Genomic DNA, 17,928 nt, shown 5'->3' with positions numbered 1-17,928 from the left:
AGCCCACTGTGTTCATATGTGCTATCTTCGTTGCTGCGTTGTGCAGGTGTGTTGTCTGCCGGCAGGTAACCTGTCTCCTCGTTGCTAGCCCACTGTGTTCGTCTGTGCTATCTTCGTTGCTGCGTTGTGCAGGTTTGTTGTCTGCCGGCAGGTAACCTGTCTCCTCGTTGCTAGCCCACTGTGTTCGTCTGTGCTATCTTCGTTGCTGCGTTGTGCAGGTTTGTTGTCTGCCGGCAGGTAACCTGTCTCCTCGTTGCTAGCCCACTGTGTTCGTCTGTGCTATCTTCGTTGCTGCGTTGTGCAGGTTTGTTGTCTGCCGGCAGGTAACCTGTCTCCTCGTTGCTAGCCCACTGTGTTCGTCTGTGCTATCTTCGTTGCTGCGTTGTGCAGGTTTGTTGTCTGCCGGCAGGTAACCTGTCTCCTCGTTGCTAGCCCACTGTGTTCGTCTGTGCTATCTTCGTTGCTGCGTTGTGCAGGTTTGTTGTCTGCCGGCAGGTAACCTGTCTCCTCGTTGCTAGCCCACTGTGTTCGTCTGTGCTATCTTCGTTGCTGCGTTGTGCAGGTTTGTTGTCTGCCGGCAGGTAACCTGTCTCCTCGTTGCTAGCCCACTGTGTTCGTCTGTGCTATCTTCGTTGCTGCGTTGTGCAGGTTTGTTGTCTGCCGGCAGGTAACCTGTCTCCTCGTTGCTAGCCCACTGTGTTCGTCTGTGCTATCTTCGTTGCTGCGTTGTGCAGGTTTGTTGTCTGCCGGCAGGTAACCTGTCTCCTCGTTGCTAGCCCACTGTGTTCGTCTGTGCTATCTTCGTTGCTGCGTTGTGCAGGTTTGTTGTCTGCCGGCAGGTAACCTGTCTCCTCGTTGCTAGCCCACTGTGTTCGTCTGTGCTATCTTCGTTGCTGCATTGTGCAGGTGTGTTGTCTGCCGGCAGGTAACCTGTCTCCTCGTTGCTAGCCCACTGTGTTCGTCTGTGCTATCTTCGTTGCTGCGTTGTGCAGGTGTGTTGTCTGCCGGCAGGTAACCTGTCTCCTCGTTGCTAGCCCACTGTGTTCGTCTGTGCTATCTTCGTTGCTGCGTTGTGCAGGTGTGTTGTCTGCCGGCAGGTAACCTGTCTCCTCGTTGCTAGCCCACTGTGTTCGTCTGTGCTATCTTCGTTGCTGCGTTGTGCAGGTGTGTTGTCTGCCGGCAGGTAACCTGTCTCCTCGTTGCTAGCCCACTGTGTTCGTCTGTGCTATCTTCGTTGCTGCGTTGTGCAGGTGTGTTGTCTGCCGGCAGGTAACCTGTCTCCTCGTTGCTAGCCCACTGTGTTCGTCTGTGCTATCTTCGTTGCTGCGTTGTGCAGGTTTGTTGTCTGCCGGCAGGTAACCTGTCTCCTCGTTGCTAGCCCACTGTGTTCGTCTGTGCTATCTTCGTTGCTGCGTTGTGCAGGTGTGTTGTCTGCCCGCAGGTTACCTGTCTCCTCGTTGCTAGCCCACTGTGTTCGTCTGTGCTATCTTCGTTGCTGCGTTGTGCAGGTGTGTTGTCTGCCGGCAGGTAACCTGTCTCCTCGTTGCTAGCCCACTGTGTTCGTCTGTGCTATCTTCGTTGCTGCGTTGTGCAGGTTTGTTGTCTGCCGGCAGGTAACCTGTCTCCTCGTTGCTAGCCCACTGTGTTCGTCTGTGCTATCTTCGTTGCTGCGTTGTGCAGGTGTGTTGTCTGCCGGCAGGTAACCTGTCTCCTCGTTGCTAGCCCACTGTGTTCGTCTGTGCTAACTTCGTTGCTGCGTTGTGCAGGTGTGTTGTCTGCTGGCAGGTAACCTGTCTCCTCGTTGCTAGCCCACTGTGTTCGTCTGTGCTATCTTCGTTGCTGCGTTGTGCAGGTTTGTTGTCTGCCGGCAGGTAACCTGTCTCCTCGTTGCTAGCCCACTGTGTTCGTCTGTGCTATCTTCGTTGCTGCGTTGTGCAGGTGTGTTGTCTGCCGGCAGGTAACCTGTCTCCTCTTTGCTAGCCCACTGTGTTCGTCTGTGCTATCTTCGTTGTTGCGTTGTGCAGGTGTGTTGTCTGCCGGCAGGTAACCTGTCTCCTCGTTGCTAGCCCACTGTGTTCGTCTGTGCTATCTTCGTTGCTGCGTTGTGCAGGTTTGTTGTCTGCCGGCAGGTAACCTGTCTCCTCGTTGCTAGCCCACTGTGTTCGTCTGTGCTATCTTCGTTGCTGCGTTGTGCAGGTGTGTTGTCTGCCGGCAGGTAACCTGTCTCCTCGTTGCTAGCCCACTGTGTTCGTCTGTGCTATCTTCGTTGCTGCGTTGTGCAGGTGTGTTGTCTGCCGGCAGGTAACCTGTCTCCTCGTTGCTAGCCCACTGTGTTCGTCTGTGCTATCTTCGTTGCTGCGTTGTGCAGGTGTGTTGTCTGCCGGCAGGTAACCTTTCTCCTCGTTGCTAGACCACTGTGTTCGTCTGTGCTATCTTTGTTGCTGCGTTGTGCAGGTTTGTTGTCTGCCGGCAGGTAACCTGTCTCCTCGTTGCTAGCCCACTGTGTTCATATGTGCTATCTTCGTTGCTGCGTTGTGCAGGTGTGTTGTCTGCCGGCAGGTAACCTGTCTCCTCGTTGCTAGCCCACTGTGTTCGTCTGTGCTATCTTCGTTGCTGCGTTGTGCAGGTTTGTTGTCTGCCGGCAGGTAACCTGTCTCCTCGTTGCTAGCCCACTGTGTTCGTCTGTGCTATCTTCGTTGCTGCGTTGTGCAGGTTTGTTGTCTGCCGGCAGGTAACCTGTCTCCTCGTTGCTAGCCCACTGTGTTCGTCTGTGCTATCTTCGTTGCTGCGTTGTGCAGGTTTGTTGTCTGCCAGCAGGTAACCTGTCTCCTCGTTGCTAGCCCACTGTGTTCGTCTGTGCTATCTTCGTTGCTGCGTTGTGCAGGTTTGTTGTCTGCCGGCAGGTAACCTGTCTCCTCGTTGCTAGCCCACTGTGTTCGTCTGTGCTATCTTCGTTGCTGCGTTGTGCAGGTTTGTTGTCTGCCGGCAGGTAACCTGTCTCCTCGTTGCTAGCCCACTGTGTTCGTCTGTGCTATCTTCGTTGCTGCGTTGTGCAGGTTTGTTGTCTGCCGGCAGGTAACCTGTCTCCTCGTTGCTAGCCCACTGTGTTCGTCTGTGCTATCTTCGTTGCTGCGTTGTGCAGGTTTGTTGTCTGCCGGCAGGTAACCTGTCTCCTCGTTGCTAGCCCACTGTGTTCGTCTGTGCTATCTTCGTTGCTGCGTTGTGCAGGTTTGTTGTCTGCCGGCAGGTAACCTGTCTCCTCGTTGCTAGCCCACTGTGTTCGTCTGTGCTATCTTCGTTGCTGCGTTGTGCAGGTTTGTTGTCTGCCGGCAGGTAACCTGTCTCCTCGTTGCTAGCCCACTGTGTTCGTCTGTGCTATCTTCGTTGCTGCGTTGTGCAGGTTTGTTGTCTGCCGGCAGGTAACCTGTCTCCTCGTTGCTAGCCCACTGTGTTCGTCTGTGCTATCTTCGTTGCTGCGTTGTGCAGGTTTGTTGTCTGCCGGCAGGTAACCTGTCTCCTCGTTGCTAGCCCACTGTGTTCGTCTGTGCTATCTTCGTTGCTGCATTGTGCAGGTGTGTTGTCTGCCGGCAGGTAACCTGTCTCCTCGTTGCTAGCCCACTGTGTTCGTCTGTGCTATCTTCGTTGCTGCGTTGTGCAGGTGTGTTGTCTGCCGGCAGGTAACCTGTCTCCTCGTTGCTAGCCCACTGTGTTCGTCTGTGCTATCTTCGTTGCTGCGTTGTGCAGGTGTGTTGTCTGCCGGCAGGTAACCTGTCTCCTCGTTGCTAGCCCACTGTGTTCGTCTGTGCTATCTTCGTTGCTGCGTTGTGCAGGTGTGTTGTCTGCCGGCAGGTAACCTGTCTCCTCGTTGCTAGCCCACTGTGTTCGTCTGTGCTATCTTCGTTGCTGCGTTGTGCAGGTGTGTTGTCTGCCGGCAGGTAACCTGTCTCCTCGTTGCTAGCCCACTGTGTTCGTCTGTGCTATCTTCGTTGCTGCGTTGTGCAGGTTTGTTGTCTGCCGGCAGGTAACCTGTCTCCTCGTTGCTAGCCCACTGTGTTCGTCTGTGCTATCTTCGTTGCTGCGTTGTGCAGGTGTGTTGTCTGCCCGCAGGTTACCTGTCTCCTCGTTGCTAGCCCACTGTGTTCGTCTGTGCTAACTTCGTTGCTGCGTTGTGCAGGTGTGTTGTCTGCTGGCAGGTAACCTGTCTCCTCGTTGCTAGCCCACTGTGTTCGTCTGTGCTATCTTCGTTGCTGCGTTGTGCAGGTTTGTTGTCTGCCGGCAGGTAACCTGTCTCCTCGTTGCTAGCCCACTGTGTTCGTCTGTGCTATCTTCGTTGCTGCGTTGTGCAGGTGTGTTGTCTGCCGGCAGGTAACCTGTCTCCTCTTTGCTAGCCCACTGTGTTCGTCTGTGCTATCTTCGTTGTTGCGTTGTGCAGGTGTGTTGTCTGCCGGCAGGTAACCTGTCTCCTCGTTGCTAGCCCACTGTGTTCGTCTGTGCTATCTTCGTTGCTGCGTTGTGCAGGTTTGTTGTCTGCCGGCAGGTAACCTGTCTCCTCGTTGCTAGCCCACTGTGTTCGTCTGTGCTATCTTCGTTGCTGCGTTGTGCAGGTGTGTTGTCTGCCGGCAGGTAACCTGTCTCCTCGTTGCTAGCCCACTGTGTTCGTCTGTGCTATCTTCGTTGCTGCGTTGTGCAGGTGTGTTGTCTGCCGGCAGGTAACCTGTCTCCTCGTTGCTAGCCCACTGTGTTCGTCTGTGCTATCTTCGTTGCTGCGTTGTGCAGGTGTGTTGTCTGCCGGCAGGTAACCTTTCTCCTCGTTGCTAGACCACTGTGTTCGTCTGTGCTATCTTTGTTGCTGCGTTGTGCAGGTTTGTTGTCTGCCGGCAGGTAACCTGTCTCCTCGTTGCTAGCCCACTGTGTTCATATGTGCTATCTTCGTTGCTGCGTTGTGCAGGTGTGTTGTCTGCCGGCAGGTAACCTGTCTCCTCGTTGCTAGCCCACTGTGTTCGTCTGTGCTATCTTCGTTGCTGCGTTGTGCAGGTTTGTTGTCTGCCGGCAGGTAACCTGTCTCCTCGTTGCTAGCCCACTGTGTTCGTCTGTGCTATCTTCGTTGCTGCGTTGTGCAGGTTTGTTGTCTGCCGGCAGGTAACCTGTCTCCTCGTTGCTAGCCCACTGTGTTCGTCTGTGCTATCTTCGTTGCTGCGTTGTGCAGGTTTGTTGTCTGCCAGCAGGTAACCTGTCTCCTCGTTGCTAGCCCACTGTGTTCGTCTGTGCTATCTTCGTTGCTGCGTTGTGCAGGTTTGTTGTCTGCCGGCAGGTAACCTGTCTCCTCGTTGCTAGCCCACTGTGTTCGTCTGTGCTATCTTCGTTGCTGCGTTGTGCAGGTTTGTTGTCTGCCGGCAGGTAACCTGTCTCCTCGTTGCTAGCCCACTGTGTTCGTCTGTGCTATCTTCGTTGCTGCGTTGTGCAGGTTTGTTGTCTGCCGGCAGGTAACCTGTCTCCTCGTTGCTAGCCCACTGTGTTCGTCTGTGCTATCTTCGTTGCTGCGTTGTGCAGGTTTGTTGTCTGCCGGCAGGTAACCTGTCTCCTCGTTGCTAGCCCACTGTGTTCGTCTGTGCTATCTTCGTTGCTGCGTTGTGCAGGTTTGTTGTCTGCCGGCAGGTAACCTGTCTCCTCGTTGCTAGCCCACTGTGTTCGTCTGTGCTATCTTCGTTGCTGCGTTGTGCAGGTTTGTTGTCTGCCGGCAGGTAACCTGTCTCCTCGTTGCTAGCCCACTGTGTTCGTCTGTGCTATCTTCGTTGCTGCATTGTGCAGGTGTGTTGTCTGCCGGCAGGTAACCTGTCTCCTCGTTGCTAGCCCACTGTGTTCGTCTGTGCTATCTTCGTTGCTGCGTTGTGCAGGTGTGTTGTCTGCCGGCAGGTAACCTGTCTCCTCGTTGCTAGCCCACTGTGTTCGTCTGTGTTGTATTATTGTTCATGACTGAGTTCCTTCAACGGAATTCTTGTGCTGTCTGATTTTTAGAGGTTGACTTTATTTTGTCCGTGCTGTCTTTGTTTGGTACTTGTTTAGTTTCATCCTTGGTTCCGTTTGGCCGACATCAGCTGATTCAGTCTTGTTTTCTGTGAATTTTTTATGTCCCCCCCCCCCCCCCCCCCCCCAATATTTTTCCATGATAAACAGTGCAAAAATGTATTAAATAATCATTTGAACCATTCTTGGCCATTCAAAATATAATTTATCGAAACTTCTTCCTGTCCAGTGAGCATTTATAATTGTTAAGACTCAGATATTTGTTACAGACTGTTTTATTGAAAAAGAACAAGTGTCATACATTCTTAAGTTAGTTACAAATTTACTCACTAGAAGGCTAATATTATTTTATTTTGATATGATTAGTTAATACTAACACCCCCACTTATCAAAATAAGCAAAACATTATTCACTTACAGTACCTAACATGTGCATGAACTTATAATGCTTTATATGACACAAACCCTTAGTCAGAATGTCAGCAGGCATTTCTCCAGTAGGAACATATTTAATTTTTATTATGTTATCATTAATGTAATTTCTAATAAAGTGATAATGCACATCTATGTGTTTTGACCTGTTATGACACTGTTGACTAGAGGCCAATTTTATGGCACTTTGATTATCACAATGTAAATGAATTACATATAAATTTCCAGTAATCTCATGAATTAAATTCCTTAAATAAACAGCTTCTGTGTGAGCTTCTGACATAGCTACATACTCAGATTCAGTACTAGACAGACTGACTGACTTCTGTTTACGGCCTTGCCAGGAAACTACTGACACAGACATCATACAACAGAATCCTGTATAGCATTTCCTATCTAAGGCATCAGAAGCCCAATCACTGTCCACAAAACAAGTACCGTACATACTGCATACTACTGCATACTTGAGTTTGGACAAGCCCTAAGTAAACTTGTTGTAATGCTGTTAGAGCCTACTTCAATTTCTTGAGTAATTTTAATAATATTATGTTTTTCTCTAAAATGATAAAGTCAAATTAATATTATATTGGTGTTTGTATTCAAATGCTATGTAAACTGCATAAAATTTTGTTGCAAGTCATTTAAGATTTGTTGTGTTCTGTGACTTATAAGTAGAGACAAGATTTTATGATTTTATAATCAGTCCAATTTGGATTTTAAAACAGAGGATTTTATTGTTATTGTTTTTATTTTTATTAAAGCTGTTTTGTAATACCTACTCCACCAAAACAGTGCTAAAAGTTATATGGGTGATTCTACAAATATGGGAATATTCATGTCTTAAAGTAATTTAAGCCTCCATTACACAATGTTATAATATTGGTTTTCCCCCACAGTTAGGTTTTAGTTTATACTGACTTTTTCATAAATTTAATTCTCCAAAATATATTTATTTATTAAAAAAAAAATAATAATTTAAATTCCTAAAATGTCATTCACATGTCCTGTCCCATTCACGTAATTTTTCACTTTCTCACAGATTTCTACTGGAAATTATCTGTTTTCTGTTAATATTATTATTTATTTTCATTTAAAATGATGCTATAAAGAAAATATTAACTAAACAAACTATGAAAGGGCAAAAAACTATTTTAAAATTAATATAGTGATTGTCCTAGGGATTTTTGGTCATTAACATGTCTGAAAAGAAGATTTTACTAAGAAAGGAAATTTGTTATGTCTGGTTACACTGCCTGAAAACCAACATGGATGTCTCTTCTTAACTAGCGCAAGTTGTTGCTGACTGTATTTCAAGAACTGTGTTTAACTACCAACTTTAATCCATTTTGAAGGTGAGAGCTTTTATTTACTATCATTAACATGGTTTATTTTAATAGCTAAATATGAAATATAACTGATTTTGGATAATACTTCTGGGTAAACCTTCCAGTTGAAGGCATTTGGCCAAATTTTTACATAGTTGCCTTATAAACTGGCTTGTGTAGAAGCATTAAACAACCATTTTGTCATTCACATGGCTGGTTTGCTATGTCATCCACATGCCTCAAATTTGGGTATGTGAATGACTTATAAGCTATGCGAATGACATTTTCACAAATGTAGCCTACTATTATGTACTATAGAGTGTAAAAATGGCTTTGTGTGTGTGTGCATGTGTTGGTGAGTCAAGGATGTAATGCCTTAATTCAGTTTTATATCAATTTTAAGATTTTATGTGTACAGTGTATATAAAATTAAAAGTGAACAGTATTTTAATTTACAAATAATGAGTAAACCTTCCTCTTATGACAACTGATTACAAATGCCATTTGATTTACCTGTGCAAATAAAAATAATTTTGTTCATTGTTAATCATAAAAAAAAATTTGTAATCAATTCTTACTTGTCCTATCACTCATGTACTTTATATTGGATGCAATACACTAAACTAAAAATTTTTTCAGGACGTGGAAAACATGCCTAAAAAAAAGCTCACAGAAAATGAAAGAAAAAAAAAAGAAAGGGAGAGAAGAAAGAATTTGAGTGAAGATCCACAATAAATGAGCAACATAAATTAAAAGAGAAGCAGGGGTACATAAAAAATAAAAAAAAAGGTGTAGGTAAATTAGTAAAGGACATGTCTCATAGACAGCTGAGGAACAAATGCAAAAACTGGAAAAGAAACAGCTGCATACAGAAAGAAAAAGCAAGGTTTGCAAGATTCACCTCCAGAAAGTGATTTAGACACTGTCTCTCACCATTCAAGGGAAGAAAGTTTGCAGATAGATCATGAAGTGCCACAAAATATTGAACTTGGCAGCAGCACCAGATGTTCTGAAACAATACTTTTGTTAACTACACCCAAGTGCATGATCAAACCACCTATTCCAGCATCATCAACCAAATTCAAATGCCTGAAAAATCAAAAATTGATAAACTCTGTAGTGAAGTACTGCGAAGACCCTAAGTGTTAAACTAAATTTAAAATTTGTGAAAGTGTAAAAAACTTATGCTAAATTTCAAAGTAATCCTAGCAAGAGTTTGTTTCAGAGTATAACTAAAACATTTTATATTAATCAATCAAATTGCATTTAATTTTGTATTTGCTGTATATCTGATCATTCACATGCTCATGAATGTCATTAACATGCCCACATGTCATTTGCATGGTTGTGAAAGTATACAAAAATGAAAACAAAAACATATAAAAATATTTAAGCTTTGCTGATACCATGCCATAATTATGTACCTCTTAAAGTATTAAAATTATTTTTTTGGAAATTTTAAAACGTATTTGACATTTTGATTTTTAGGTGTACAGAAATATCCTATAATTGTAGAATCACCCATATGCTGCATTTTCACAATAAAATAATTTGTAGTAAATTGGTCTAAAGTAGATAAATTTAGAACATAAAAAGTAAATTTGTGGGCATTTGTGTTTTAAAAGTGAGTTACTAAAAGATGCACAATAAAACATATAATTTTTTTTTTCCATCCATGCAATTTGGGACAATGTTTTGTCCAGAAAAGAACACATTTCTTGAATTTCAAACATTAAAAGATTACATTTTATGATTTGAATTAAGTTTGGGTAAAGTAATACTTAATTGCATGATATAACTTGCATCTAGGCATCTAGGTGCTATATGGTGCATTAACTGGCATTGGGAGGTAATGCTGTGTTTTGACATGCTTTGTGGTGTTATGTATTTTGGTTTAATTGCAATTCACCATGTGATTTTGTCCGTACTCATAAGTTAAGTTTATCATAAAACTACATTAGTAACTTATATGTATTATACTTCTTCTCTCCTTGTCACTTAGATTCTAGTTTGAGTTCAGCTAAGTCCTTGCACTTTTATTTACATGTTTAACCTAGGTGGTCGTAATTTAGGAACGCTTTTTTCCGTCATTTTTTTCTCCAGGCCCAAATACGAAGTTGCATTTTTTTTCATGTGTAAACATGTCAGTATTTGTTTTTTTGTTGTTTTTTTTTAGGGGGGGGGGGGGGAGAAATTATTTCTCTTTGTATATCACTTTATCTGTATGCACTAAAATATTGTTGGTTAGCTCCCTCTTAAGTATTTCTCAATGACCTATAATTAGTAGCCTACTCCCTACATATTTTCATTCGACACTTCTCACTTCTGACTGGGTAGCAAAGGAGATTCATGGCCCTTACAGCAATAATAATTATTAGTTACAGCTCAGGTTTGTTTTGTGCCTGTCTGACTTGCACCCCGTGCTGCCTGGTAGCATGGAGGGGCTCTGGCCAACTTGTGATCAGCCGTGTATAGCACAACATACTAGTAGAATAACTAAAAACTTTATCTTGCGTAACTTGCAAAAGAGACAAAAGCTGAGAGTTTTCACCACCAACCCACCGGGTTCAAACGTACAATATGTATATTGTATACGTGCAGTGTTATTTATATTTGTATATCCATATATATATATATATATATATATATATATATATATATATATATTGTACTGCAACATGTTTTTTGTTTTGACAGATTAATTATTATTATTTACTATTTATTTATTGTTTGCTCTATGTTTTAAATTGTACGTGAAATTTTGTAATCAGCGCTATTGTTGCGTGCGGATTTCACGTCTTATTGAGGAAATTATGTAACTGATTTTGGTTCTGGGCAATCACGGGCCGCCATTTGAAAGTTAAGTTAACTGGCTTTATTTAAGAAGCTAGAGAGAGTTCTATAATGGCCAGCTAAGAAAGCTGTAGTTTGTGACGTCGACGGTAATAAATCCTACAATTTAGCTAATGAGCGGTAGGCATCCCGAACCGAGGATGATTAATTATCTATTCTAGGGAGTCTATAACATAATTTAGGATTTATCTAAAAAGATAAATGATCTAGGAGTGTAAAACGTGAGTAATTAAAAGTGCCAAAAATTTGTTTCCTCCACTTATGCACATCGTCACGTAACTCCCGTTTTCCGTCACATCGCCGTCAGAAACAAATGTAAACATTGATATTTTGAAGTAATTTGACATTATCTACAATTTAAATAATATTTTGATACGAATTTAACTGTTTTACACACTATTACATCGACTCAGAGGTCCTATAGATTGAGAGGCTCTGAGCTCTACCGACGACATTTCGAACCTTACTAGCCGAGGAAAATTTAATTAAGATCCCTAAAAACATATAGTAAAACTGTGTAATTTCGACGAACCCGAATAAAGACTTTGTTAAAACTTAAATGTGCGCACCATAACTCCTCCTGATTGAAATTCATGTGTGATATATGATGCCAAGTACCAGTTAGGTTCTGAATATAATTAGTAATTAAATAAATATAATTAATAAGAGTAAACTTTGAATCCATTTTTCATTTGCAATAAATAATTATATATTTTATCTACAAGTGTTGTGTTATGTCATAATTTAATTTACCCTAGTGTATGCCTATGTATATTTGTACCTCTATTTAATTAACACCTAACCGTGGCCTACATAATATCAGCACATACCATCGGAGAGCCACATAAGTAATATCGATTTTTCTACACAGTTTAACACAGCCCAACGTGTTACATGTATGTTTATCTCCATAGAAGTGGGGCATATATATATATATATATATATATATATATATATATATATATATATATATAGACATACATACATATATATATACACACACACACACACACACTGACATATAAAGTGTGTGGGTGAGAAGCAGCTGCACATAACCATTTGACAACCCAAGTGGTGCCTAGTTAGTTCCCCCACATATCTAATTGGCTACCCAAGTGGGGCCATTTCCTTCAAAACACAAGTAGGAAGAATTTCTGCACAGATCTATTTGAAGGCATACACACGTATCTCCACAATATATATATATATGCACAAAATAAATGATTTATTATAATTGTGATAGTTTGCACTAAATTACTTACAGGTTTAGAACTGAAATGTACCAAAAATAGTAATATTAATTCTCTTGCACGCTGTTTGAGAGCAGCAGCAGCAGTAGAGGGTCTAGCCTGGGTGTTCGTGGTGAGGGGGAAGGGACTGAGGAAGAGCGATCTGCATCCCTGCTTCCGGCCCATCGCAAACATGACACTACTTGTGTTGTGTTCTTTTCTTTTTCTACTCGGGAGGAACTCAGCATCTTGGCCGTGGTCCGGGTTTCACCGAAGTTGAAACCTTTTCGTAACCTTTTAATTATAATTTGTTAGACCACAATCGTCGGTAGCCGCTCGAAGCTACGAGCAAGTGACTTCGCCATTGTTCCGAGGACCGAGTCCTTCGGCCTGCGCCGTGAGTCGCAAGCAACCACTGGATGTTCTCCCGTACAGTACATCATTTTCAACTTGTGTCTTGGAGTCGGTGAAGTTGGTTTGTGTGACAAATTTTTATTTTCAGGGTGTCTACTGACCCTGGAAAACCTGGAAAAATCAGGGAATATTGTAATCAGGGAAAAATCAGGGAATTTTTGTTTGGTAGGTTGTAGTTAGCAATACTTTTTTGTTTATTGATCAGCTTGCATTGACGTAGCATCAAGTGTATCCCCTCCCATTTTTATTTTTGAATGGCAAATAACGAACAGTTCCTACGTCCATTTTCTTTTATTTACCATCGGATTCGGAAGTGGCGTTAAATCACGTGATACAAACTGGTTCAAGCTCGTCTGTTATCCTGCTGACGTATGTGCTGCGGCATGTGCTTCCCGCGTTCGGATTACACCGACAGGTGCATTTAATTTTAAGTAATTATGGATGCCCCCAACGTAAACTGGGCATTTTTGTTAGCTTTGAAAATCCATATCACAGACACTTTTGGTGAAGATTCGCCATCGTTGCTAGAAATTGGTAGCTGTGGGCTTCATACGGTCCATGGTGCTTTCAAAACTGGAATTTCTGCTACACAATGGGACGTTGTTAGTTTTTTGAGGCACAGTTACTTTTTGTTTAAGCATGTACCTGCAAGGAGGGCAGATTACATTAGAATAACTGGATCAGAGCTTTTTCCCAAGAAATTTTGTGCAATCAGATGGAATACTGCAGTTGCTGAGCATGCCATGAAAACGTTACCCCAACTAAATAAATTTGTTAGTGAAGTTTCTATTTCATCTGTGTCTTTCAGTGTAGTGAAAAGTGCTCTTGAAGATAATCTTCTAGAAGTAAAATTGACATTTTTCCACTCTTTGGCATCAGAGCTGGAATTGTTTCTTACAGTGATCCAAAGAAATTTGTTAGTGAAGTTTCTATTTCATCTGTCTTTCAATGTATTGAAAAGTGCTCTTGAAGATAATCTTCTAGAAGTAAAATTTACATTATTCCACTCTTTGGCATCAGAGATGGAATTGTTTCTTACAATGTTCCAAAGTGAAGCACCCATGGCACCTTTTCTGTATGATTCACTGGTAGACATTTTATTAGCTTTGGCAGGAAAGTTTGTGAAACCAGAGGTACTGAAGAGCTTTAGGGAAAAACGCAATGTATCTCGATTGGATGTAGATAACCAGGTAAATCTATTGACTGCTAACAATATCAAGTTGGGTTATGCAGTACACCATGCCATCAAGAAAGAGAAAGTACCAGAAAAGTCTGTCCTGTTACTGAAAAATGATGTTAGGACTTGTCCAAAGGTTATGGTAAAAAAACTTCAAGACAAAAGTCCCCTAAAGTACAAACTTACCAAAGGACTTTCCTGCTTATGTCCGTCTAAGGCTTTAAATTTGGGTGTGAGGAAACAGCGTGTGAAGTACAGTTTAGAATGTTGTCTTCGAAACAGGTGGCTATCAGGACAAGAAGCTGATAACATTGAGTGATCATATCAGTTGGTATGTTCCTCGCAAGATTCTGAAGCACTGTTCTCGTCTTTTTCTCGAGAAGACTGGCGCTTTGATCACTTGTGGATGCTCATTCTTAAGGCACATACAGTGTAGTAGTTGCCAAAACAGGCCTTCAAAAGTTTGTGAGGATGATGATGGAAATGCATCATTGGAAAGAGGATTTTCAGTGAATTCTAATCTGCTGACTGAAAACTTGCAGGAAGAAACACTGATTGCACAACGACAAGTGTATGACTTTGTTCAACGTTCTGGAGGTGTAGAGCATGTTGATATCATCAAGGCCATGTTACAGTATGTAAGAAATGCTAGTTGTAGGCCTAAGGAAGCCCTGCAAACAAAACAAAAAGAAAAGGAAGCTACAGACAAGAAGAGTTGAAGAGGAGATCAAGGCATTGCAGTTGAAGAAGGCTCGAGTGTTGGATGTGGCTCGTTCTGAAGCAAGTGCTATAGACGCAAAAGTTGAGTCACTGCGAAATTGACGGGAGCTTCCTTTTACTAATGTTTTTTTGCAAAAGTAAGTGTGTGAAATATTTGTAGCAGCATGTTTTAGTTGCCATCAATTGAGTCACTTTGGCCACGTCTAGAAGAAGATAATATTTTTACTAATTTAAGTAAGTTGAAATACTTTGAAACCCATCAATGTATTGTTATGCAGTTTTTTCAGTTTCATGGAATGTCATAATTGTGTTAAAGAAAACCTGGAAAAATTAAGTTTTAGACCTGGAAAACCTGGAAACGTCAGGGAATTTCATTTACTAGATCTGGTAGACACCCTGTATTTTCAACAAGTACTTGTTTTGTGGTTGGAATATGACGGTCATTGTGACTTTTCGTAAAGGAGCTATAAAAACATTTTGAAAATCAGTCCGTGTCCAAGAGAACTTATATAAACGATCTTATCATCGGCAATATCATCCTTTTCAAACTTATGTAGCAGCCGCGACTTCGTTGATGACGGACGTGTCTGTTGACGCTCCTGGCAACTCTCATGGTGTTGTGCCGGCATTTATCGGTTCTTTCGTAAGTACTGAATGTCACCCGAGATTCACCAGCCGGAGTCTAGGCTAAGCTCGTGAATAATACTATTTATTAATTTCATAGTCGTGTTTTGGTTGTGGAGTGCGTGTGAAACTTTGTGTTGATTAAGTGTGAATACAGACATTATCATTCTTTTCATTGTTCAATTTTATCATTCAGTCTTCCTTATGTATTGTCGCTCCCCATCAAGATTTTGTTCCCATTTTTATGTGTATGTGAACCCTAGCAAAAACACTTATCACTCAAAACAAACATAGCAATACCACAAATATCTGATGTGATGGACATCAGTCATATTGCAAAACTACTTACTGTGTATAAGAAATGTGATGTTACAAAATAAAACAATTAATTAATTTCTGTACTTAATTGGTACAGTAAAAATTATAATATTGTAAGTGGTTATGATTACTTCTTTAATTATAAGAAAAATAATTACAGTAGAACCCCTCATATCCGACCTTCTCACACCGACTCCTCCGGATATCCGACCTAGCACTCAGTGTTGGCGAGCCTGTTCAGACTTGAAAAAGTGACGCATCTACATGTTTTCGTGTCCAAACTCTCAGTTGAGCCGTGATTGTTGGTGTAGAATGTGCTTAAACTATAATCTTGTACTGTTCTATGTTTTTTTTTAACTTCAATACTGTTAGTGAAGGAACACTTCCACAAAATCAAGATTGACATAACTGAAACAAAAACCCATTACAGAATTATTTAAGTAAGGTATGCTTACATTGTATTCATCTTCTCATTTATAATGTAACAAAAGTAAATCTTTGAAACGTATACAGAAAAATATTTACAAATTAAGTTGTATTACTGTACATAATGTATAGCTTGGAAAGGCGATATCCAACCTTTTGGCCGTTCCGACCATGGCCCGGTCCTGTCATGGTCGGATATGAGAGGTTCTACTGTATTACCAGTAATTACTTCCCAAACTTATCCATAACCACAGATAGACAAACTTAATGAGCACGTGAAAGATTTTTTTGTATAATATATATATATATTATTATTATATATATAATATTGTTTTGAGTTTTCAAATAGGTTTTAGACTTGCTTAAGGATTGATTTGAACTACCTCACATTTAAAATGGACAACCACAAGTTTCCGTCTAGTTATAAGAAGCATGGCTCACTGGATACATATCTGAAGCTTGCAATAACATTGATAGAGTAAAATGTGTCTTCTAATTTTGGCAATTTCTTTTGTTTAAAATCTGGTACAATACTATTGATAAAGATTGTTACACCAAACTGTGCACTATAAGCTTCGGGTTCAGTAAACTAGAGTTCAGTGTTGGCTACGACTCGATTCAAAGGGAAAACGTTGATTACGTGGGGAGTGGAGTTCTCCGTCAGAGGTCAGCGGGTACTAAGACGTGCCAATGCAGCTACAGTGAACCAAGATGAAATCATGCAGGTACACTAAGTGTGCAGTGGTATCTGAGAGCTTGCCGGCCGGAATGTAGGAGACGTGGAGTCACTCTGTTGTTCCCAGCGGACGAGAATGTGGTGGTGTCGGAGTGCAAGATACACAACGATGCCAGCATCGACGTATCCAAAGATGGCTTCATGTTGGCTGCCCTGTTGCCATCAGACCACTACGAAAATTTCACCAACACCTTAGGTAAGGCTTTACCTGCGAGGCTGAGGACTTGGGTGGCTAACAGTTCAGTGAAGTATGTACATGTAGATGTGTATTTCATGTAAACTTTACCATTAGACACATCATTTCAAAACTTAGTACCTGATCATGCATCACAGCTCTCTCAGAGTCCTACCGTCAACTGGGGTGAATAGGGACATTTTTGTTGTTTTTACAAATAACTTTTAAATGGGATTTGTTTTTGGAGAGGCAATTTGGCTACCCACATTCTTTTAATATTTATAATTTTTTTTTGTTGTCATCTTTGTTGCCTTAAGGTCAGCATTTGTTTATCTTTAATGGTATCTCTAATCACAGGGGTGCAATAAAGGGACATTTTTTTTAGAAAACATCAAGCAAAAAGTTACATTTGACATAATAATAATATTAATAAGAATACTTTATTCATAAAATTTGATTTTCTATTTTTTTAATAAAAGAAGACTCTGTGAAATGTTCACTATATTGTGCTGTTTACAAACTAAGATTTAAACCGAAGGTTACGTGCACAATAATAATGTTTGATTATCAGCACATGTTAACAATAAGAATCATGAAACTGGTATCGATAGTGCACTGGGATTAAGTCAAGAGCGGATTTGGCATGAATGAAAAAAGTCCCCCTACGCTCTGATTCAAGACCAACAATATGACTTAAAATTTCACAGAGGAACAATTTGGCACCTAGTGTGTTTGTACATATCCTGTCTGTGTAAAATTTATATTAATATTTATCGTAAGAAATTCCTATCGTTTAATGCAGTTGATTTGTATTTTAAATTTTTCATCACATTGGAATAATAAAAATATTTTTTTTTTTTAATTACATTAGCTTTGAAGAATTTTAAAATATTATTATTAATGTTTATTTACAAAGTCATCGTTCTACTACATTCAATTTTTTTTCATGCTTGTATAGTTTGTGCTGAAACAAATAATTGAATACACATGTATTTTTATGTATGTAACCAAGAAAAACCAGCCGGGCGAGCATGGTTCTCTTTTTCGCCCGTCATAGGGATGACGCGTCATCGGTATGACGCTTCGCTACTAAAAGCGAGCAAGGATCTTTTTTCGCCTTCTGTAAGACGCCTTAGCTACGACATGCCTGTCATAGGTAAGGCGGGATGGTTTGCCCGTCGTAAGGCCGTCATAGCCGTCATAACCCCGTCATAATGCTGACTACGTGCGTAACTTTCATTTAATACTGGGAAATAATTCTTTTGAATGAGTTAAATAATATATTTTCGTGAAACTTAAGGTTTTGTCTCAATTCTATTTACTCATAAATTACGTAGGCCTATGTGAGATATACGACGTATCTCAAAAAAGGTTATGTTTTTCTCTGAACAAACTTCGAAACAACTTGTTTCCGATAATAATCACGCCGCATAAATAAATAGTTTCTATGTTTCGTGTGAATAAGACACATTGATT

General features: G+C 41.3%; 1 protein-coding gene across 7 annotated transcripts in view; it reads left to right on the top strand.

Moving 5' to 3' along the window:
• Nucleotides 1-17,928, top strand: part of LOC134535704 (uncharacterized) — a 264,594-nt gene that overhangs the window by 214,927 nt on the left and 31,739 nt on the right. For all 7 annotated transcript variants that reach the window (XM_063374904.1, XM_063374902.1, XM_063374905.1 and 4 more), the window contains exon 16: nt 16,345-16,473. In XM_063374904.1, the coding sequence (XP_063230974.1) occupies nt 16,345-16,473 (129 nt within the window). The remainder of the gene's footprint in view (nt 1-16,344; nt 16,474-17,928) is intronic.

The sequence above is a fragment of the Bacillus rossius genome, chromosome 10 (genome assembly GCF_032445375.1).
Source record: "Bacillus rossius redtenbacheri isolate Brsri chromosome 10, Brsri_v3, whole genome shotgun sequence".
In the NCBI taxonomy this organism is placed as follows: Eukaryota; Metazoa; Arthropoda; class Insecta; order Phasmatodea; family Bacillidae; genus Bacillus; species Bacillus rossius.
The sequence above is the reverse complement of the archived record's forward strand: the minus strand, read 5'-3'. Positions and strand labels throughout refer to the sequence as shown.